General features: G+C 60.0%; 1 protein-coding gene across 1 annotated transcript in view; it reads right to left on the bottom strand.

Moving 5' to 3' along the window:
• The window catches only part of LOC117642991 (probable G-protein coupled receptor 158), a 175,599-nt gene that overhangs the window by 19,797 nt on the left and 133,731 nt on the right, over positions 1-22,071 (bottom strand). Inside the window, exons 3-6 of the mRNA XM_034381628.1 lie at positions 19,715-19,898; positions 9,654-9,777; positions 9,350-9,493; positions 363-563 (exon numbers count right to left, since the gene is read on the bottom strand). Of these exons, the coding sequence (XP_034237519.1) occupies positions 363-563; positions 9,350-9,493; positions 9,654-9,777; positions 19,715-19,898 (653 nt within the window). The remainder of the gene's footprint in view (positions 1-362; positions 564-9,349; positions 9,494-9,653; positions 9,778-19,714; positions 19,899-22,071) is intronic.

A 22,071-nucleotide genomic window follows, 5' to 3' on the forward strand; every position in this document is an offset into this window, starting at 1 on the left:
TTTTTTTCCAACGCGCACCCCGGATTCGCTTTCCAGTGAGTCTGACAGCAAAAAATTACCCGCCGCCGTGCAAAGATTCTGCCTTTTTTCCCCTCTCCACGGCCGCACAGTGGGCCAGAAGACCGGTGGAGGTGGTCAAAACCCAGGACGCGTTTTGAGCTCCAGAGTCGCTAAATGGGACTCGAACCGAACGTGTGACCCCACCAATGGATTCCTCGTTGGGAGAGCAATCCATTGGTGGGGGTCACACGTTCGGTTCGAGTCCCATTTAGCCACTCTGGAGCTCAAAACGCGTCTAGAGTTTTGTCCGCCTCCACCGGTCTTCTGGCCCACTGTGGACCGCGCGAGGCTGCGATACTGACCTTGACGTGGCCGTACTTCCAGGTGAAGACCACGACGGCGGGCAGGCACAGGATGATGACGCACACGATGACGAGCAGCGCGGTGCGCATGGCCCAGTTGAGCGTCACCACGCACGGCCGGTCGTCCTCGCAGACCTCGCACCCCTCGGCACACTGCAGGCACTCGAAGGCGCCGGGCTTCTTGTACGACGACTCGGTGCCCTGGGGACCAACAAGGAGACGATGGGTCAGTCGGGGCGCTCGCACACATCCTCACAGCGCAGACCACAAAACACGCACAACGACAAAAACCTTAAATAAAAAAACAATGTTTAAAAAAGTGAGGTGAAAAGGTGAATGGACCAAAACGCTGAGTGAACTGACACAACAACAACAACAACACTCTAAATGTCTTACAATGAAATTTGACCTATGTTATTCGTATGTTACAGTGGATTCGGCGCAAGCATAATACGAAGCAATATTTCTTCGTAATACGAATCTTTTCTGATTTTTCATTGTAAGATACAAAGAAAAACCTTCGTAATACGAAGAAAAAACACCTTCGTACTATGCTTGCGCCATTTTCTTCGTATTATGGGAAATTTCTTCGTAAGACATTTAGAGTGAACAACAACAACAACAACAACAACAACAACAAGACCAAAATCAAATAAACGCTTCTCAGTTTCTGGAACGGCGTGGAGAGGAAAAGTGTCCGCGGGGAGGGGTTCCCGTTCGGCTCCGGGTCGGCCGTCGCGTCGTGGGGACCCGCGGCCCCGTGCGGCCCCGTGCCCCATGCGTCTGCGGCAACTTTTAAAGAGCGAACTTTGTGCCGGACTGGTTACGTGCCGTCCATTCCGTCTCCATATTTCCCTTCCGGGGCTCGCGGCACGTGGGGTGGGCCCATTACGGCGACAGCACGCCCGCGGGGCGGGGCGGGGGGCGGGCGGGGCGCGGCGGGGCCAACGCGCACATCGATACCGTATGCTGCTCAACTTGACGCCTTTCTTCACTCTTTTTTCCGCCATTTTTCCCCCCGCGCTCCACGGGCCTCACGCGGCGGCCCTACTTTATCACAACTCATCAGCGCGGCGAAACGGGCGGGCAATTTCACCTGTGCTGCGAATAACGGGCTGGGAGCCGCGCGGAGCGCACAGTGGGCCAGAAGACCGGCTGAGGCGCACAAAACTCTAGACGTGTTTTGAGCTCCAGAGTCGCTAAACAGGCCTCGAACCGAACGTGTGACACCACCAATGGATTCCTCGTTCGGAGAGCAATCCATGGGTGGGGTCACACGTTCGGTTCGAGTCCCATTTAGCGACTCTGGAGCTCAAAACGCGTGCGGGATTTTGCCCGCCTCCACCGGTCTGCTGGCCCACTGTGGAGCGGCGGCAGCCATGCTGGGGAGGAGCGCGTGAGCGCGTGAGCGCGGAGCGCGGACGGCCGGATTATATATTATAGACAGATCCGAAAGCAATCTCACCTTGGCCCGGCCGCGGCCGCCTGCCTTCGCCGCCACCCGCTACGCGTCTCCTTTCAAGGAACGGGGGGCGGGAGGGACGACATGCGTGAGCGCGCCCACACTCACCAAGTCGCCACGCACACTGTACGTCGCACAGTGCCGCACAGCTTCGCGCAGCCGAGGGCAAGTCGCGTCCGATTATCCACACGCGTGGTGATTGCATACTTCTTCGCGTGTAGCGGCACGCGACCTTGTCCGCGCCGAGAAGGTCGTGATCGGTGCGGAGGCCCGCCGAAACCGCGCGCCCCGCTGAGCACGCCGTCGAGACTCCGGTCCGGGGCCGCGGCCTCTCGGCCTGCTACCGCCTCCCGGGGGCGCGGTGGCGCGAAATTGGCAACACGGTTTAAGCTGGCCGCGCGCGCGGCTCGGCGCGGCTCGGCGCGGCTCTGGGGAAGGATATGGAGTGTATTATGCTGCTGGCTGTGGCGCTGTGGCCTGGAAGCTGGCTGCTGGCGGCTGGAGGGCTCGGACCTGTGGCGCCTCGCCTTCATTCCGACAGTATTGGCCCCTCTTGTCTCACTGCCGCGGGCCAGACCGCCTCGAGGAGGCCCTGGTGGCTCACTGTGGGCCAGAAGACCGGTGGAGCGGCCAAAACTCTAGACGCGTTTTGAGCTCCAGAGTCGCTGAACGGGACTCGAACCGAGCGTGTGACCCCACCAATGGATTCCTCGTTCGGAGAGCAATCCCAAGGTGGGGTCACACGTTCGGTTCGAGTCCTCCTTAGCGACTCTGGAGCTCAAAACGCGCCTAGAGTTTTGGCCGCTCCACCGGTCTTCGGGCCCACTGTGTGGCTGCCGGGCGATGCCGAGCAGTGGCTGTCTCCCTCGCTCCGCTACGGAACGCCACACGGGGGCGACAGAGACAGAGCGACGACACGGGCCTTAGCAAGGAATCAGTCTGCTGCGGCAGAAGGGTTGCCGCCGCTGCGTCGCACCACTGCAGGCCGTCGCCCTGTCTCTCTCGCACGACCCCGGAGCGCCACGAGTGTGCGAGAGCGACGCAGAGAGGCCGTTCGCGCGGAATGGCGGAGACTCGCGCTCGGCTGCACACTCCCGCCCCGCACTCATTTATTCTCATACGTCCCTTATTTGCATACCCATCTTACGGGCTGGCTCGCTCTCCCACGGTTTTGCAGCGCCAAGCAAACGGGTCCTTTTTCTGGCCGTGCCCCCTCCCCCCCTTCCCTCACAGCAGCCCTTCCACTCCGCCTTCTTGCCACGCGTGCCCGCCGCCTCGGCCAGATTGAGTCGTGATGCCCGGCGGGGACGCGAGGTCGTTCGGGGTGTCTTGACGGCGGCGGGGCGGGGCGTGGCGGGGCGGGGCACACAGCCTCGCGAAGGGACTCCGCTGGCGTGGCAATGCGCCTTGCCATGCTCCACGCCATGCTCCACGCCATGCTCCACGCCATGCTCCACGCCATGCTCCACGCCATGCTCCACGCCATGCTGCACGCCGTCGCCGCGTCCAAGTGCTTGGCCTTGGCGGGATGACGGGGCGCTGCATCTGGCGAGGACTCCCCGAGTTTTAAACCCCGCCAGGGAGCCGTCCCGCTGCGGCGAGGCGCGAGAGGAGGCGAGGCGAGACGCCCTGCTTGCGTCCCGGACTGTCCTGCGGGGAGCGGGCAAAGGTCATCGGCGACCGCGACACTAGCAAAGCCCGGCGCAGTCCTTTGGAGGCACTTTGGGTAGCCCTCTGGCGGCCCACAGTGGGCCAGAAGACTAGAACCGAACGTGCGACCCAACCAATGGATTGCTCTCCGAACGAGGAATCCATTGGTGGGGTCACAGGTTCGGTTCGAGTCCCACTTAGCGACTCTGGAGCTCAAAACGCGTTCGGGATTTCGACCGCCTGCAGCGGTCTTCTGGCCCACTGTGCGGCCACGGGATGCAGGTGACCCTTCCGGCCCGCGAACCTCGGGCAGCCCTTTGCCGACCAGGCTTTCGACAGCCCTATGCCATTCCTTTGGCAATCCTATTGAGGGTCATTGGAGACGCTCAGCAAGCTTCCCACCGACAGCCCTATGCCATTCCTTTTGGCAACCTTTTGGCCCGGCAGTCTCGGGAGGCGCCTAACCAGCGCGCACTCGGCGTGCTTATTGGGCGGCCCGGGGGGCCAGCAGGGCCTTGCAGTGCAGGGCGTTGCAGGCGGCGCAGATGGGGCCACCTTGTAGTGATGCTGCGTTCTGCGCAGCGCGGCGTGCCGCAGCCACCCGCAGCCACCCGATTGCACGAAAGCGAATGCGATGGGGCGTGGCGGGGCGGGGCGTGGCGGGGCGTGGCGGGGCGTGGCGGGGCGTGGCGTGGAAGGGCGGGGCGGGGCGGGGCGTGGCGTGGCGGGCTGCCTCACACCGCGGTGCACCGCCACCCAGACTTCATAACACGCGCAAGCGGTGGATGGCAACGCTGGCGAATAATTTGGGTGCGCGAGGCTGCGCGAGGCGGGGCGGACAGGCGAGACAGGCGGGACGGGCAGGTGCGGAGCAAGACGTTACGGCCGCAGTCACTCGCCTTTATGAGAAAGGACGGAGACGCGCCCCGCGGCAAAGACAGGGGGCCGCGCGAGTCATGGAGCACCGCGCCAAGTTAATTGCAATAAGCGACTCGTGTCACGCGGCCGCGCGGGGCCGGGCGGGCACAGTGGGCCAGAAGACCGGCGGAGGCGCTCAAAATCCAGGACGCGTTCTGAGCTCCAGAGTCGCTTAATGGGACTCGAACTGAACGTGTGACCCCACCAATGGATTCATCGTTCGGAGAGCAATCCATTGGTGGGGTCACACGTTCGGTTCGAGTCCCGTTTAGCGACTCTGGAGCTCAAAACGCGTCTAGAGTTTTGTCCGCTTCCACCGGTCTTCTGGCCCACTGTGGCGGGGCGGATCCGCGACGACGAGGCCCAACATGGCCTCGTCGGCGGCGTCGCGCGCGCCACGACGACAGCGCCACTATTGGATTATATTGTCGGAGATTTATGTTGGCGTGGCGTGCCGCGGCGCTCATTTAAATACCCGCGAAGATAATTTGGCGCCTTCATTCGGCTGCCCGTATTGCTTCGCGAGTGACACTCCCATTTCCTTGGCGTTTTAATTAAGCCTGCCGAGCAGGCCGAGCCCCGGTCTGATCAGGGCGGCACCGCGCCGCCACCCTCGCCTGCCAGGGAGTGGGAGCGAAAGAGAGAGGACGAGAGAGGGAGAGAGGGAGAGAGAGAGAGAGAGGGAGAGAGAGGGAGAGAGGGAGAGAGAGGAGGGAGAGGAGAGGGAGAGGAGAGAGGGAGGGAGAGAGGGAGAGAGGAGAGGAGAGAGAGAGAGGGAGAGGAGAGAGAGAGAGAGAGAGAGAGAGAGAGAGAGAGAGAGAGAGAGAGAGAGAGAGAGAGAGAGAGAGAGAGAGGGAGAGAGAGAGAGAGACTGCGCCGCGGACGGAAGGGCCGATATGAAGATTATGGTGCTGTGATTTACGCGGCGTTCGATACACGCCGCGAGGAGGCTCCGCTCGCTCCGCTCGCCGCGCTCGGGAGGAACATTTGCCACTTGATTACTTTAAAGCGGAGGATGAATCGCGACCGAGCGGGGCAGGCCGAGCGGGGCGTAGCACAGTGGGCCAGAAGCCGGTGGAGGCGGCCAAACCTCTAGACGCGTTTTGAGCTCCAGAGTCGCTAAATGGTACTCGAACCGAACGTGTGACCCCACCAATGGATTCCTCGTTCGGAGAGCAATCCATTGGTGGGGTCACACGTTCGGTTCGAGTCCTGTTTAGCGACTCTGGAGCTAAAAACGCGTCTTGAGTTTTGGCCGCCTCCACGATCGTCTGGCCCACTGTGCGTAGCGAGGCGCAGTCATTTCGGAGCCCCCGAGCGCAGCGCGCCCAGCTCGGCGGTGGGAATTCATTTCGAAAGCGCCCGACAGTTTATCGCGACCACTACACCGGCACAGGGCGGCGGTGCCAGGCCGCCAACCCAAAGCAAAGCGACATCGACTTTTCCCCTGACTTTCTTGTTTTTGCTGTTGTTGTTTTGGTGTTTTCTCCGTGCGGCTGGGCGACGCTGGGCGCGGACCGCAGTCGTCTGTTTGCGAGCAATATCGCTGCTCAGGCGAATAAACAAGACGACTAAACCCGGTGTCGCCCACCGCAGCGCGCACCGCCCACACACGTCGCAGCGATTTTCCATACGGCGGCGCGCGGCGGCACGGCCAGCACGGCACGGCCAGCATGGCCAGGCCCAGGCACGGCCGCGCGGACCGAGCTGGCGGCCTGACGCCCAGTCAGTCAGTCAGTCAGTCAGTCAGTCAGTCAGTCAGTCAGTCAGTCAGTCAGTCAGTCAGTCAGTCAGTCAGTCAGTCAGTCAGTCAGTCAGTCAGTCAGTCAGTCAGTCAGTCAGTCAGTCAGTCAGTCAGTCAGTCAGTCAGTCAGTCAGGCAGGCAGGCAGGCCAGGGCCGCGAGCGAATCTCAATAAGATTTGCCGATCTTTATTCGGGTCTGGAACTGACAAAGCCAGCCCATCTACATGCAGCAGGCACGCCACTCGGCCGAGGTGGATACACGTCGGAAAGCCGCGCAGGAAAGCCCAGCAAACCCCTGCTCGAAGGCCGTCGCTCGAAAGCCCTGTGTAGCTGGAACGAGAGGACCCGAGGCCGACTCGAAAAACGCACTGCCTTCATAACAAGTTTAAAAGGGTGTTAAAAGTTGCTCTTTTTTTCTTTTACGTACCGCCGCCGGTTCACGGCCTTGCTTACGGCCGGCGGCGGCCAGGGGGATCTCTCTGGAGGACGCCGCCGGCAGCCAGAGTCGCGGCGCGGCAGCCCGCGGTATTTCTCATACCGGCCTAGCAGCTTAGCAGGGCGAAATATGGGAGGCAGGAGAATGGAAGTGGGAGCCACGGATGAGCAGCCTTGGCGGGGGGCAAGAAAAAAGGGGCAGGAACGGGGCGGGGCGGGGTGGGGCGGCGCGGGGCGGGGTGGGGCGGGGTGGGGCGGGGTGGGGCGGGGTGGGGCGGGGGGGGCGGGGTGGGGCGGGGTGGGGCGGGGCGGCGCGGGGTGGGGCGGGGTGGGGCGGGGCGCGGCGGGGCGCGGCGGTAGGAATAGCTTCGGATTTAAGGTGCGCCCCGCACGGCCCGCACGGCTCGGCAGCCTCAGCGACCCGCGGGGTCAGGCGAGGCGCTTAAATCACCGTGCAATGAAATAGGGCACTCCCGGGCGGGGCGGCGCGGCGGCGGGGCCTTCGTGACTCCAGGCAGTGCCGGCAGTGGCGCGGCCGTGGCGTATCTCTGCCGCGATGCGATACGACGCCGTCAAGGATCCGCAGCGCGCGCTGCGCCTGGGCCCGGCTCGCCCAGCGCGCGTATCCTGCGAATATACCACCGCGGCTGCCGATAGTAACGAGTACGCCATTAGTTTGGGTTTGTTTGCCGAGTGCGCTACGCTTCCGCTACACTGGCGCTGCGCGGCCGGGTACCACGTACCGCCGCTGCGGCGCGGAAGCTCTCCGGGGAGGCCGTCCGGGGAGGCCGTCCAGGGAGGCGCGCGCGAAACCCGACACTATATGCGGCAAAGTGCACTCACTTTGCGGCACGTTCAAGCTCAAGTGGTAGCGCCGCAGGAGAGACAACTGAGAAAAAAATGATTAAAACAGTAACATAAAAATGGCAGACTCCTCGTCCTTTCAATTGTTTCTTTTTTCGGACGGTCCTGCGCCATGCGCGTTCTGACGGGCGAAATGAAAAGGGAAGAAGGACCGCGGTGCCGAGCCGAGCCGAGACGGCACGGCGGGGACAATGAACGCGGCAGAGTGGTCGCTGATGGGCGCGCTGAGGTGTGCTGACGACTGTTTCGTTAATTAATCTCGAATCGCTCGGAATGGCCGGAATGCGCGGCGGCGCGCCTTGAGGCTTCCCCCGCACAGTGGGCCAGAAGACCGGTGGAGGCGGCCAAAACTCTAGACGCGTTTTGAGCTCCAGTGTCGCTAAATGGGACTCGAATCGAACGTGTGACCCCACCAATGGATTGCTCTCCGAACGAGGAATCCATTGGTGGGGTCACACGTTCGGTTCTAGTCCCATTTAGCGACTCTGGAGCTCAAAACGCATCCTGGGTTTTGACCGCCTCCACCGGTCTTCTGGCCCACTGTGCGACGGCCACCTCACTCCGGGAGTCGTTCCCGTCGCTCCGTCTCTCTCGCACCAACACGGCACGCGCCGCGAGTGCGAGAGAGACGGAGCGACGACTCGCGGAATCACTCTGCGGCACGCGGCGGCGCGGCCGAGCTGGCAGCCCTTTCACCGCATAACGACGGCGGAGGACAAGAAAAGAAGGAGGAGGAGTGTGGGACTTTCGACCGGGATTCGAGAGGAGAAGAGTTATTAAACAAGAGTGGTCGTCCCGCCAGCGGGCCGCCAGCTGGCACCGGGCCGGCCCGGCCCGCCCTGCAGGACAAGGACCAGCTTTAGCCCGAGCCCAAAGTTCTGCTGGAGGCGAAAAGTCTGTGGAGCGTCGCCCGGCGACGCGGCGACGCGGGCAGCGCCGTGCCGCGACGCTGGAGTGAATAACAGTCGAAGCAAGTTGAGCAGAAACAAGTCGTGCCGCGCGCACCAATTACCAGAGCATGCCTCCGATGCCTGCTGCTGCTGCGGACTGATTCCGAGGGTCGTTCGCGTCGCGCCGTCTCTGTCGCGCCTATACGGGACGCCCAATGACTGCGAGAGAGACAGAGCGACGGAAACGACTCTCGGAATCAGTCCGCTGCCGCGCTGCCCGGGGCGACGCGCTGCTCGTCGCGGAGCACATCGGCACATCGGCACTGTGGGCCGCCGATCCGCGCGCGGGGGACGCGGCGCGCCCTTCCCGGCACGCTGAACGTCAAGCTGGGGGTCAGGGAGGAGGGGGGCCGCGCCCCTGGCGGCGCGAAGCCAGATAAAGCATACAAACAGAAAAACGGGCGTCGCCTTCCCCTCACCCTCGCCCGGCCCCACCCTGGCCCTGGCCTACCCCAACGAGGGCGCGGTGCCGCCGCAGCCCAGGCCCCGCACCCCGCCACGCCCCGCCACGCCCCCGCCGCACGGAAGGCAGCCCCATTTTCTTCTAATTGTCCGCTAATTTCGCATGTGCATGCATACGGGAACCACCTCCAGTTTCTCGCCGGGCCACCGGTAGGGCGGGCAGCAGGGCGGGCAGCAAGGGTAGCGAGGGGAGGGGGACCGCAGCGAGCGAACCCGGCACGAACGCTCGCCGTCAGCGAAACACTCGTTGACGCTGGCCGCGCTGGCGTGGGTGTGCTGCCGCAGCACGCACGCCGCGCCACTGGCTAAACTGCTGACCAGAAAATAATAACACCGCGGGCCGCAGTCGTGTGTGAAAACGAGGCTAAAACTGCTTTCTGTCTTTTCATGCAAATTTTGTGGCGCATGCGGTCGGGCTGTCGTAAGCCTCCGCGTTGAAAGGCGCGGCGCTGGCGGCGGCGCACTGCCCCGGCTGAGGCCCCGGCTTGCCGGCGGTACTCACCATGATGAGTTTCTCGTACTCCTCCTCGATGTGGTTGCCGTTGAAGGCGCGCTGGCTGCTCTGCGTGTCCGGGAAGTAGAAGCCCGGCTTGCAGACGCACAGGTAGGAGCCACGGCGAAAGCCCAGCCCGGCGATGGGCGCGCACTGCAAAACCGAAGAACCCGGGTTCAAATACCCAACCGCGGATATCGTTTTTCAAGGATTTTCGTTCATTTGATTGAGACGGGCCCCAAAATTAGGTATGACCCTTGATGTGCAATCGAACGAGTGTGACATGAAAGCAGAGACGTCGGGCTTGACTCACCTCAGTGGTCCGCTTCTTGCACTTGTCGGAGGCGGCGAAGATGTTGAGCTGCGTGGATCCCTCGGGCAGCGGGCACTGGTCGATGTCCACGCGGCGGAGGTCGATGTCGATGCCGCTGGTGCCCCTGCAGGCCAAGGCGGTGTCAAACCAGTCAAACGGCGTCGCGGCGCTAACAAGGCAAGGCCAGGCATGGCGGCAGAGCCGCTTAGATAGTTTGGCTGGCTGCGCCACTTGTCCCGCCTTACAAGCGAATTACCAAGTTTTGGTCGGCAGACTATTAGCCGCACTCATTACGTCTCCGTGGCCGACGACGTCGACGTGGCGGCCGTGGCGCCCCAAGCCACTTAGGGGATCATCCCCCGCGACTCGGCGGCACGCGACACGCGGCGACGCGCACCCCGGCAGGCGGCGCGCCGAGCGGAACGCTCCGCCCCGCCCCGCGCCGCGCCGCCGCGACGGATGCAAATCTACCAATTCATTCCATCTCGAAAGCCCCAGAACGCCGGGGAACACCCTGGAACGCCCTTACGTCGACGGATACAAATTTACCCATCCATTTGGAACGCCGCCTGGCGGCGACAGATTCGAATTTTACAAGGTATTCCATTCAGAACGCCGTTGAACGCCCCGGAACGCCCCGGAACGCCCCGGAACACCCCGCGCAGCGCGGAGACAAATGCAAATGTACCTTCCATCCCGCTCAGCTCGCATTTCCATCTTTTTTACCGGCGTCACCGCCTCCGCCGGAGAGTCCCGGCGCACAGTGGGCCAGAAGACCAGTGCAGGCGGACAAAACTCAAGAAGCGTTTTGAGCTCCAGAGTCGCTAAATGGGACTCGAACCGAACGTGTGACCCCACCAATGGATTGCTCTCCGAACGAGGAATCCATTGGTGGGGTCACACGTTCGGTTCGAGTCCCATTTAGCGACGCTGGAGCTCAAAACGCGTCTAGAGTTTTGGACGATCTTCTGGCCGGTCACTAGCCACGGCGGGGCGGAGCGAGACGCCGGTCATCGATTGTCCGTCGGAGCGAGAGAGACGGACGACGCCGGACCCGATTGGCATCCGTAGACTTGAAGCGGCCGAAGCGGCCCAAGCGGGAGCACAACTTCCATTTGTCAGTGCGGGACGGAAAAAAATGGTACCTCGTCACTCCAGCGGCTTGGGCGGCCAGCGCGCAGTGGCGTGGCGTGGCCAGAAACCCCCGCGGCGACACAGTGACAAAGCCAGCTCAGCTGTACCGCCTTGCAGTGGCGTGGCGGCCGTGCAATTTCTCAAAAAACAAAAAGGCACCCGGTCGCACAATACTGAAGAAAACTGAAAAATAAAGGTACTCTCGTAGACACCTCCCGCTGCGATGCTGTATGCCGATAGCCGTGCGTGCGAGAATGGAATGGGAGGAGGGACATGTCTCGAGAGGCAAGCGAATCTACCAAGCATCATCTCCTGGCTCTCTCCGGCTCATAGGTCCTCCCGTGTGGGTGGGACTTCCAGTAGCAGCAGCAGCAGCAGCCTGCTCTCTCTCTCTCTCTCTCTCTCTCTCTCTCTCTCTCTCTCGCCAAGACGGGGCGATTCCTCCGAGTCATTGTCAAGGCGCGCCGGGCGCGGCCTTTGATGCGTATTCTCATCCACCGCGCAGCCGTCCGCTGCCGTTCACGCCCCCCCCCCCCTCTCTCCCATAGTCTCGCTGACAAGCCCCTGCGGAGTCGCCACTTCGCTCAACGACGACTATGAATTGCAAAAGGGAAAAGAAGACGACGCGGGGAAGCCCCCCCCCCCCCCAGCCTTGCCCCCCGTCAAGCTAATTGCGTCAGGAACTCCCGGGCCGGCCGCAAGAGGCGCTGGAGTCCCTGGGCCCCACGGCCTCAAGGCTCTCAAGGCGCCACGACCGGGATTTCCGCCTGCGGCTTCGGCTGAGGACTGATTCCGAGAGTCGTTTTCGTCGCTCTGTCCCTCTCGCATTCATGGGGCGTCCCGTGCGGGTGCGAGAGAGACAGAGCGACGAAATAGCGACTCTCGGAATCAGTCTGCTGCTGATTCGCTGCGGTGCGCCGTGGCGGCCATGGCCACCGTGCACCGAGAGAAATGTAATGTCGTTACTACCCGGGGTCACTAAATTTTAGTTGAATCGACCAAAATTTTGTTAACTCGACTGATTTTTTAAAGTCAAAAGAGCTAAATGTTGCTTGAAATGAGCACGTTATTTTGTCATTTCGACTAGTTTTCAGACGAAATGGCTAAAACGTTTATAGTCACACCCTGAAACGACGAAAATGTTTGGTCGATTCAACGAAATTTTTTGTCGATTTGAATTTACTTTTGGAACAGTGTGGCAGTCGTCTCACTTCCTGGCGACAGGGCGGCCAGTCGGTCCGTCTCCCTCCCACCCCTCACGGGTCATTTCCACCGACGAAAATACCCGCTTCCGACGGGCATCGACGCCGGTCCGCCGCCGTCTCAGAGCCAAAACCGGAGCATAGTGTCCCTCCTATTCCCGCATGACAAGAGCGTCCCTCCCGGCCGACTGGCCGACCGACCCGGCCGAGGCGAGACTCTGGGTAGCCTAGCGAGCCTAGCGCGCTCAGACGAGGCTCAGCGCGCAGCTGTCCAGTGGCTTGTCGCTCATCGCTTCGACGGCTAGCCTGGCCGTCATGAATAATGCGCGAAAGCCGAAAAAAAAAAGAACAACAACAAGCGGCGTCGACCGCAGAAAGCCGAATGGAAATTTGGGGGTGCGGTCGCGGCATGGCCGCGGTGTCCTTCGTCCTTCGGTCTGATTAGGGTGGTTGGGTAGACAAAGGGCAGCCAGAAAGGTCGCCGCCGTGCCGCCGGTCGCCGCGCCTTTTTACAGCCCTGCGCGCGCTTCGCTCAACTCGCTTTGCTGGACGGGGAAATTCCATTCGGCCAGCGGGCCGTGCCACGTCTTGGCCTCATGATAAACACAGCAGGAGAAAAGCCGGCCACCGCCAGGTCCTCCAACGTTTATGACGATCGAGTGTATCCCGCGCGCACCGCCGCCACCAGGACCCCCCTCCCCCTCCCTCGCAGTGCAGGGGAAAGGGGGGGGGGCAGCGCATCGCACCGTGCGGCCGAAACGGAACCGGAAAGCATGAATAAGGAAAGCGAAAACAGCGCGATCAAATTGCTTATTCCAATTACGAGGCACATCGTTTGTGTCTGTATGTGTGAGAGAGAGGGAGAGAGACAGGGAGAGGAAGAGAGGGCGGAGAGGGAGAAGTGTGCCTGAGTGTGTGAGAGAGACAGACAGACGGACCCATAGATCCCCAGCTCTGCCCGGGGCGCTGTGCTGGGGTAATAATAGATAAAACAACTAGGATCCACGCCACGCCACACATCGTCCGTCTGCTGGCGGAAAACTCGATGTGACGTTTCGCCACCCGCGGGCCGCCGTGGTGGACGCGATGGAGACCATGGTGGTGGCCGCCGTCGTGGTCGCCGTCATGGTCGTTGGTGATGTTTCCTGGTGGTGGCGTCATCGGCGTTCGCACGGCCCGGCCCATACCCACGGCCCTGCCTTGCCTGCCGACAGTGCGCGGCGCGGTGCGGCGCGGCCACTACGCTGTTAATCACTCATCGGTCGGGGATATTGGTTAATCACTCATTGGCGGGATATTGGATGGCGAGCTCGCGCGAATGCCACGCGGGGATGGGGCGAGTTTTGGTGCTCAGCCTCATTCCGAACAGTGTGCTTTCGCCGCTCTGTCTCTCTCGCACTCGCGCGGCCTCACGTATGGAGGCGCGAGAGTGACAGAGAGCGACCACACCGCCCTTCGGAGTGAGCCTGCAGTGGGAGAGAGCCGGCTGCAGTGCGCGTCACTGTCACGCCTGTCATGTTTCATATTGCCGGGGCGTGGTTCGGATTCCCCGGCCCAGTATGGTATTTTCATCATGCTCTGCCGCTTCCAGGCCAGCGGGAATGCCACCCTTTCGGATGCCCGCGGCCAAATGAAATGAGCGTGTCCATTCCCCGGATAACCACATCACGCTCAAGGCCGGCGACGTCGCGAGCACCATCGGGAGCATCGGCCACTTTGGCCGCGAGCGTGGCCGCGAGTGGCTCAATTCGCCCCCGCGAACAGTGAGCCAGAAGACCGGCGCCGGCGGGCAAAACTCTAGACGCGTTTTGAGGTCCAGAGTCGCCAAACATGACTCGAACCGAGCGTGTGACCCCACCAATGGATTCCTCGTTCGGAGAGCAATCCATTGGTGGGGTCACACGTTCGGTTCGAGTCCCATTCAGCGACTCTGGAGCTCAACGTGCGTCCGCGATTTTGACCGCCTCCACCGGTCTTCTGGCCCACTGTGCCCCGGTCCCTCACTGTGTACTCGCACGGGTCACGGCAGGGCCGTCGCCTACACCGTTTCACCGGCACTCGGCTCGCGTTTGTCCAAATAATGCACGCACGGTCTTGGACAAGAAACGCGACGAGGTGGAATCATGCATGGCGGCTGGTGGCGGAGGGTGGAAGGGGGAGGGGGAAGAGAGTGGCAAACGGAACGCACCACTTTCTCGGAAGGCCTATTGTCGGGTCGTTCACAATGGCTTGCAGCTTGCAGCGCCACGCAAAACGATGCCCCCCCAACAGTGGGCCAGAAGACCGGTGGAAGCGGCCAAAACTCTAGACGCGTTTTGAGCTCCAGAGTCAATAAACAGGACTCGAACCGAACGTGTGACCCCACCAATGGATTGCTCTCCGCACGAGGATTCCATTGGTGGGGTCACACGTTCGGTTCCAGTCCCATTTAGCGACTCTGGCGCTGAAAACGCGTCTGGAGTTTTGGCCGCCTCCACCGGTCTTCTGGCCCACTGTGCCCCCGCACCCAGGGGCGGTCCTCAGAGTGACACCGGAGCCCCACGCCACGAGGGTGCGGAAAACAAACTCTCCGCGTCACATTATGGTGGCGTGCCGGTCCAGGCGGTGACAGTCGACGAGGAAAAGACTCCCGATGGACGGCGGCAGTCCCCCACAGCGCAAACAGTTTCATTCAAACACATATAAAAATGTGCGAAAATAGTCATCTTTTTTTACGGTGGGGGATGACGAAGGGGTCGAGGGTCGGGGTGCGGGCGGCCAACTGCTCCGCATGCTTCGCAGCGTGTGCCGTAGCTCAGGTGGACCCGCAGCCAGCGGGGCGGGGCGGGGCGGGGCGAGGTATGCACCACACATTACAGTGGCGGGGCAGCGCCTGCAGGGCCTTGAGGCCGGGCAGTGAGGCAGTGGCCCCACCACGCCCCGGGTCACCCGGTCGGTCTACCAGTCTCGGCACGACTTCCATAAATAATTGCTCTGCCGCCAGTACCCTTCCCATGCGCCTCCCCTCCGTAAGGATCGGCGAAAAAAGAGAATTTTCCCGGCCGGCCGACCTGGACTGGCCCTCAGGCCCCGCTTTTCCAGCGCGATAGCCAGCACCGACAGGCAATCCGGAACATCTCGCAACAACGATGGATCGTCTTTCCGGAGCGGGGCCGCAGCGTGCAGCGCCACTGGACGGACGGACGGACGGACGGACCGTCAGGCAGACAGACCGAAATTAAGATGACGGCTGGGCCACGCCACGCCACGCCGTGTTTCGATAATGGTCCTGCTGCCCGCTCCGCTCACTGTGCCATTAAATCATTGAGCGGGTGGCGGCAGTAGCAATGTAGCAGAAGCAGCAGTGTAGCAGCAGCAGCAGTGTAGCAGCAGCGGCAGTGTAGCAGCGGCAGTGTAGCAGCGGCAGTGTAGCAGCAGCAGTGTAGCAGCAGCAGCAGAGTAGCAGCAGCAGCAGTGTAGCGGCGGCAGTGTAGCAGCAGCAGCAGTATAGCAGCGGCAGTGTAGCAGCAGTAGCAGTGTAGCAGAAGACCGAGAATAACGAGCAACACGAAAACACAGCGCCGCGACTTGACATGCCGACTCGGCTTGCTAGGCTTGTCGGACCGGTAATTCGCTGGCAGTGCGGCGATGTGTGGCCGCGCTGCGAGCGACTGCGGGGCTGCGGGGCTGTGAGGAGCAGGGCTTTGAGGAGGAGGAGGAGGAGGAGGCGCCCAAAGCCGGCCTCGCCCCGCCCCGCCCCGGCCCGCCCGCCGGCCTATCGGCCTCGCCCGCCTCGCCGGCTATGCTTTGTACCGGGATTTGCCAGGTGCGGCGCGCTGCACGGCCTCGGCCTTCTCGGCCTCCTTGGCCTGGCCGAGGCCCGGGCCCACCTTCTTTGTGGCCAGTCCTTGTCCTTGCAGAATGTTCCCCGCGTCGGACGCGCAAGGACGCCCTGCACACTGGCCGGTGGAGGCGGTCAAAATCCCGGACGCGTTTTGAGCTCCAGAGTCGCTGAATGGGACTCGAACCGAACGTGTGACCCCACCAATGGATTGCTCTCCGAACGAGGAATCCATTGGTGGGGTCACACGTTCGGTTCGAGTCCTGTTCAGCGACTCTGGAGCTCAGAACGCGTCTAGAGTTTTGGCCGCCATCACCGGTCTTCTGGCCCACTGTGCGTCGCCTCGGTGGAGGGAGTGCAGGACGGGCGACGGCACACTGTCACTGTCCGAAGGCAGGCAGCAGACGAGAGTCGTCGTTTTCGTCGCGCTGTCCCTCTCGACGGGACGCCCCGCGAGTGCGAGAGAGACAGAGCGACGAAAGCCACTCTCGGAGTCAGTCTGCAGGCGCAGCGCGAGGCATGTTTGCTGACCGGGAGGAGGGAGGAGGCTGCGGCCTCGCGCGCCAAGAAGACGAGTCCAGAGGACGACGGCGAGCTTGCGACGCAGCAAGGCCCGAGGAGCGGGGGAGGGGAGGGGCGTTGCAGAAGAGGAGGAAGAAGAAGAACACTCACAAATCCCCTCACAAATAGGGCCTTGAAGTAGCTTGGCCCAACAAAGTATTTTTAGCATGTATGAAACTTGCCAAAGACAACTTCCTACTCGACGAACTATTTCTTCGACTAGCAAACGAAATAGTTTGCACCTTGTGTGCTTAGTATACAGCTGTGGGAGTGTACTTGCAAGTACACATCTATAGGTGTGTACTTGACAAGCATCTATTGATGTGTTGATCTATTGACTTGGACGAGCACACATACATGTCACCCATTTGACAGCACACTCCTATTGATGCATGCTTGCCCAAGTACACATCTATAGATGTATGCTTGTCAAGTACACGCCTATAGATGTGCACTTGCAAGACTCCCACAGCTGTGTACTAAGCACACATTTGATTTTGTAGTGTACCTGCTAAAAATACTTCGCAAGGTTCCAACCTTGAAAAACAAGAAGAACGAGAAGGAGACGAGGCAAGAGGGCGGAAAGCGTCGCGCGGTCCAAATGAGAAACCATGTCCTCGGCCTACGACACGACAAGCGCGAGGCGGCCAGGAGGCGGCACGAGTCGGACGGGACGGGGGCTGGGCTCGGCAGTCTTACAGTGGCCCGACCGGGCCGGGTCGGGAGTCGGGTCGGGTCGGAGTGCAGGACGTCGTTGGGCTGCACCCCGCCCTGTCATACACCTCGCCTGCACGTTAATTGGGGCAGGTGGAGACAGCGCGTCTCTCTCTGAGTGTGTGTGTGTGTGTGTGTGTGTGTGTGTGTGTGTGTGTGTGTGTTTGTGTCGGCGTTAAGGGTTGCGCTGTTTATCCTCAGGTAATGGCCGGCCCGGGGTCGGCCTGGGCCCCTCGACATGCCGGCTTCGCGCTGCGCGGCTTATTCTGGAAAACATAATACGAGTCTGCAGGCAGGCAAGGCAGGCAAAGCAGGCGAGGCAAGGAGGATTCATGTCCGGGAAGCAGGAGGGTGCGTGCCAGTGTGCCAGCGTGCCGGTGCTGCCGCGCGGTGATTAGGGTCTGACGCGGGGCGCGGCACGGCACGGCACGGCACGGCACGGCACGGCACGGCACGGCGCGGCACGGCACAGCGCGGCACGGCCGAGGCGACCACTCCCCTGAAATACATCACCGCCTGCGCATGCTTTAGGCGCCGACATTCGCTGAGACGCGGCGACGCAGCCAGCGGACTGATTCCGAGAGTCGTTTTCGTCGCTCTGTCTCGCTCGCACCAGTCCGGGGCGCTCATAAACGAGAGAGAGGGAGAGAGACAGAGCGGCGAAAGCGACTCTCGGAGTCAGTCCAGCAAGGTGCAAGCGAGGCATAAGCAAGGTGTGGCCGGCATCACACGGCTCGCCTCCAATTAATAACCTGCCAGGACGAATGGCCCGGGAAACGAAGGGCCTTTGTCCTTTAAGCGCCACGGCGGCCACGGGGAGGAGGGAGGAGGAGGAGGAGGAGGAGGGAGGAAGGAGGAGGAGGAGGGGGAGGAGGAGGAGGAGGGGGGGAGGAGGAGGAGGAGGAGGGAGGAGGGAGGAGGAGGAGGAGGAGCGCATCGTGCTAGCCAGCAGACTGGTCCGTCGCTCTGTCTCTCTCGCTCCTACAAGGGACGTTCCATGATTGCGAGAGAGACGGAGCCACGGAAACGACTCTCGGAATCAGTCCGAGCTGAAGACAAATTAAGCTCGAAGACCTCGCGCCCTTCTTGAAATCGTATACGAGTCAAGGTCCTTCCCAAGGGATTTGGACGGAGAAAATGTGCGCAAAAAAGGTTTTGAACGCTTCAAGAACAGCGTGCGGGCTAGACGCGGTCACGAAGGGCGCTATGCTACGCCGAAGATTTACCAGTGTGCAGCACGGGCGCAGCCACCGCCAAAATCGCGCGGTGCCGCTGTCCGACCCCGCCAGGCTTCTTCATTTTCCAGCTCGACAGGGCAACACAAAACAAGGGCACTTCCCCCACCCCGCTGCGCCCCGCCCCCATCCCATTGATGGATCGGGCCACGTGGCCCCGCGGCCAGGCCATGCTGGCAGCCATGCTGGCGGGCCGGCAGACTGGCTGGCTGGCAAGGCAGCGGGGGAGTCTTTGCCAGACGCACTCGGCGGGCCGGGAAAAGTACCAAGGCGGAGAGAGGGGGCCCACATTTCCTGGCCTCAACCGGCCGCTGTCCAGCCCGCACGACCGTCATAGAGAGGAAAGGAACAACTCTCTCTCTCTCTCTCTCTCTCTCTCTCTCTCTCTCTCTCTCTCTCTCTCTCTGTGTCTCTGTGTGTGTGTGTGTGTGTGTGTGTGTGTGTGTGAACCACTACAAGAGGACAGCGGTCGGATTCGACAACCGGGATTAAGTGGCAGTGAACATACGTCAGGCCGGTTCTGGCAGCGGATATACAAAGGGGGAGAGGGGGAGGGGGCCTGCACATGGCGGGCACGCACTCACACGCACGCACAAAGAAAGACAGGAGGGGGGGGAGGGAGAGGGGGGAAGGCGCGCGCCTGTGTGTTTCCAGGCCACCTCACACAACTGACAGGTTTTTGAGAGTTGCCTCACGATGTCGCCAGCGCACAGTGGGCCAGAAGCCCGGTGGAGGCGGCCAAAACTCAAGACGCGTTTTGAGCCCCAGAGTCACTAAATGGGACTCGAACCGAACGTGCGAGCCCACCAATGGATTGCTCTCCGGACGAGGAATCCATTGGTGAGGTCATACGTTCGGTTCGAGTCCTGTTTAGCGACTCTGGAGCTCAAAACGCGTCTAGAGTTTTGGCCGCCTCCACCGGTCTTCTGGCCCACTGTGCGCTGGCTGCGCGCTGCCTGCTGCCCTCGGCGTGCATCCGCCCCGCCGTGTGTGTTCCTTCAGGGCCTCCTTCAGGGCCTCCGGGCTCGGGCCGTGACTCGGGTGACTGATCGGTTCCTCTCCGTTTGACGTGCCGGAAGGGCTCGGCAGCACCGCATGCACACACACACACACACACACACCACACACGCACGCACACACACACACCCACACACACACACCCACACACACCACACACACACCCCACACGCGCCGCCACTCGCACATCGACACGCGCGACACGTGCGCGCACGGACTGCCCGACGGACGACCTCCAGCACGACACCGCGGCCGACTGGAATGATCGCCGTCACAAATTCCTTTCGGTCGACAGTCGACTACTTTGGCGACACGTGCGGACCACCGCCTGCCGCGACCGCCGCGCTCCGTCCGCATAGCAGTTGTTGTCGAACTCACTTGAAGAAGTAGGAGCCGTTGGCGAAGCCGAAGAAGGGCACGGTGTAGGTGAGCATCCAGATGTTGCCGCCGCCGCAGTCGTAGTACGGCTTGCTCCACTTGCCGTCCTCGTAGGTGACGCTCAGGATCTCGTCCGGGAAGCGCTCCGTGTGCGCCGTCGAGTTGTACGTGTACGTGTTGTAGCCTGCGGCAGAGAAGAGAGTACAGTGATCACCTTGTTGGTCCCAAGGGGATGTAACTCAAGCCAAATTTGTACACCAAAATTCATCAAAATTTGACTGATGTTCATCAAAATTTGACTGATGTTCATCAAAATTTGACTGAAATGCATCTTATTTCGACTGAAATTCATGGAGTCTTGACTGAAATTCATCGAATTTTGACTAAAATTCATCGAATTTTGACTGAAATTCATCGAATTTTGACTGAAATTCATCGAATTTTGCCTGAAATTCATCGAATTTTGCCTGAAATTCATCGAAATTCGACTGTAATTCATTGGATTTGTACACCGAAATTCACAGTGATTTCCCCGGTTGGTCCGTCCGCTTGGGATGCGCGGAGGTGGGCGGCCGACAAAGGCAGTACTAGCGCACTGTGGGAGCGCCTGCCATGCCGGGGGCCGACGATCACTTGGGTTTTCCAGGCATTAATAGCAACGCAATGCGCGGGGTAGGCAGGCCCGCCGCGCACACGTGTCGTCCGGCTGGCCTACACTGTTATTCCTGGGTGTTCAATAACTAAGCGCCTTAAGGCGTTTGCCTCAAAAACCTAGACGCCTTGATGCGCTTAGTTACTCAACGCCTAAGGCGTTTAGTTACCCAACGCCTAAGGCGTTGAATTACAAGACACCTTTGCTTGGCCTGTACCCACCAAACAGCAGTGGGAGTACTAATGCAATACAAGCTGCCTCTTTCCATTGCCTCAAGGCGTCTAACTACTATACGCCTTCCAAGGCTTTTTAACTGCTAGACACCTTGGAGGTGTGCAGAGGCTGAACAGCTTGACTGTCTTTGAATACAGCCATGCCATCCCTTGTTTGAACCAAGGTGTTTAGCAGCTACGCACCTTTGAAGGTGTCTTACCATTAAACGCCTTGCAAGGCGCGCAGCAGTTAAACACCTTGACACAATGGGCCGGGGCAGCCTGCACTGCTAATGTATGCATGGAGATTTGTCCATTTTTTTCCATTTGTTTTAATAAGCTACACATACCTGTAAAAAATTGTTTATGATGCTGAGTTGTCAATACCCAAATTTAAGGATGGAGACGGCTGTTGTCAATACGTGTGACCAAACCGCAGAATGTTTTTGTCAACAAATAGCAGTCATCACTTTATTGTCCTAAAATTAACTTGAGTCTTATTGTTGGTTGCAAAGTAAAATTTAAAACAAAGGCGGCAATATAAAATTTTGGGCCCTTTAAGGAAAGAAGCACAAATATAAGTCCTTTTCTCCATTGTGAAGAATCCACAATGGACCAGGCGCTGGTGAGGTTGGGGTGCCCCAGTAGATGGAGACATTTTCAGAGTTTAGAGGCGTGTCAACATATGTGACGCACTGTCACATCCCCCTTTGTTCGATTCGATTCATGATTTCACTGCCACGAAGCGCTCAAATTCGTGTGCAACAGTCTAAAAACGAAAAAAACCGAGCCAAGAAGCACACACGAACTCGCACGTAAACATTTGCGACGCAACAAACAAATGCTGCCAACCTATGAAATGAAAAGAACGTCGTTTTTTTTTTTTGTTCTTGTCTTTTCATTTCATAGGTTGGCAGCATTTTGTTTTGTTGCGTCTCAAATGTTTACGTGCGAGTTCGTGTGTGCTTCTTGGCTCGGTTTATTTCGTTTTTAGACTGTTGCACACGAATTTGAGCGCTTCGTGGCAGTGAAATCATGAATCGAATCGAACGAAGGGGATGTGACAGTGCGTCACATATGTTGACACGCCTCTAAACTCTGAAAATGTCTCCATCTACTGGGGGAGCCCAACCTCACCAGCGCCTGGTCCATTGTGGATTCTTCACAATGGAGAAAGGACTTATATTTGTGCTTCTTTCCTTCAAGGCCAAAATTTTTATTGCCGCCTTTGTGTTAATTTACTTTGCAACCAACAATAAAACTCAAGTTAATTTTTGGACAATTAAGTGATGACTGCTATTCGTTGACAAAAAAATTCTGCGGTTTGGTCACACGTATTGACAACAGCCGTCTCCATCCTTAAATTTGGGTATTTACAACTCAGCATCATAAACTAATTTTTGACAGGTATGTGTAGCTTATTAAAACAAATGGAAAAATATGGACAAATCTCCATGCATACATTAGCAGTGCAGGCTGCCCTGGGCCCCTTG

The sequence above is a fragment of the Thrips palmi genome, unplaced genomic scaffold (assembly GCF_012932325.1).
Source record: "Thrips palmi isolate BJ-2018 unplaced genomic scaffold, TpBJ-2018v1 HiC_scaffold_16, whole genome shotgun sequence".
NCBI classification, from domain to species: Eukaryota; Metazoa; Arthropoda; class Insecta; order Thysanoptera; family Thripidae; genus Thrips; species Thrips palmi.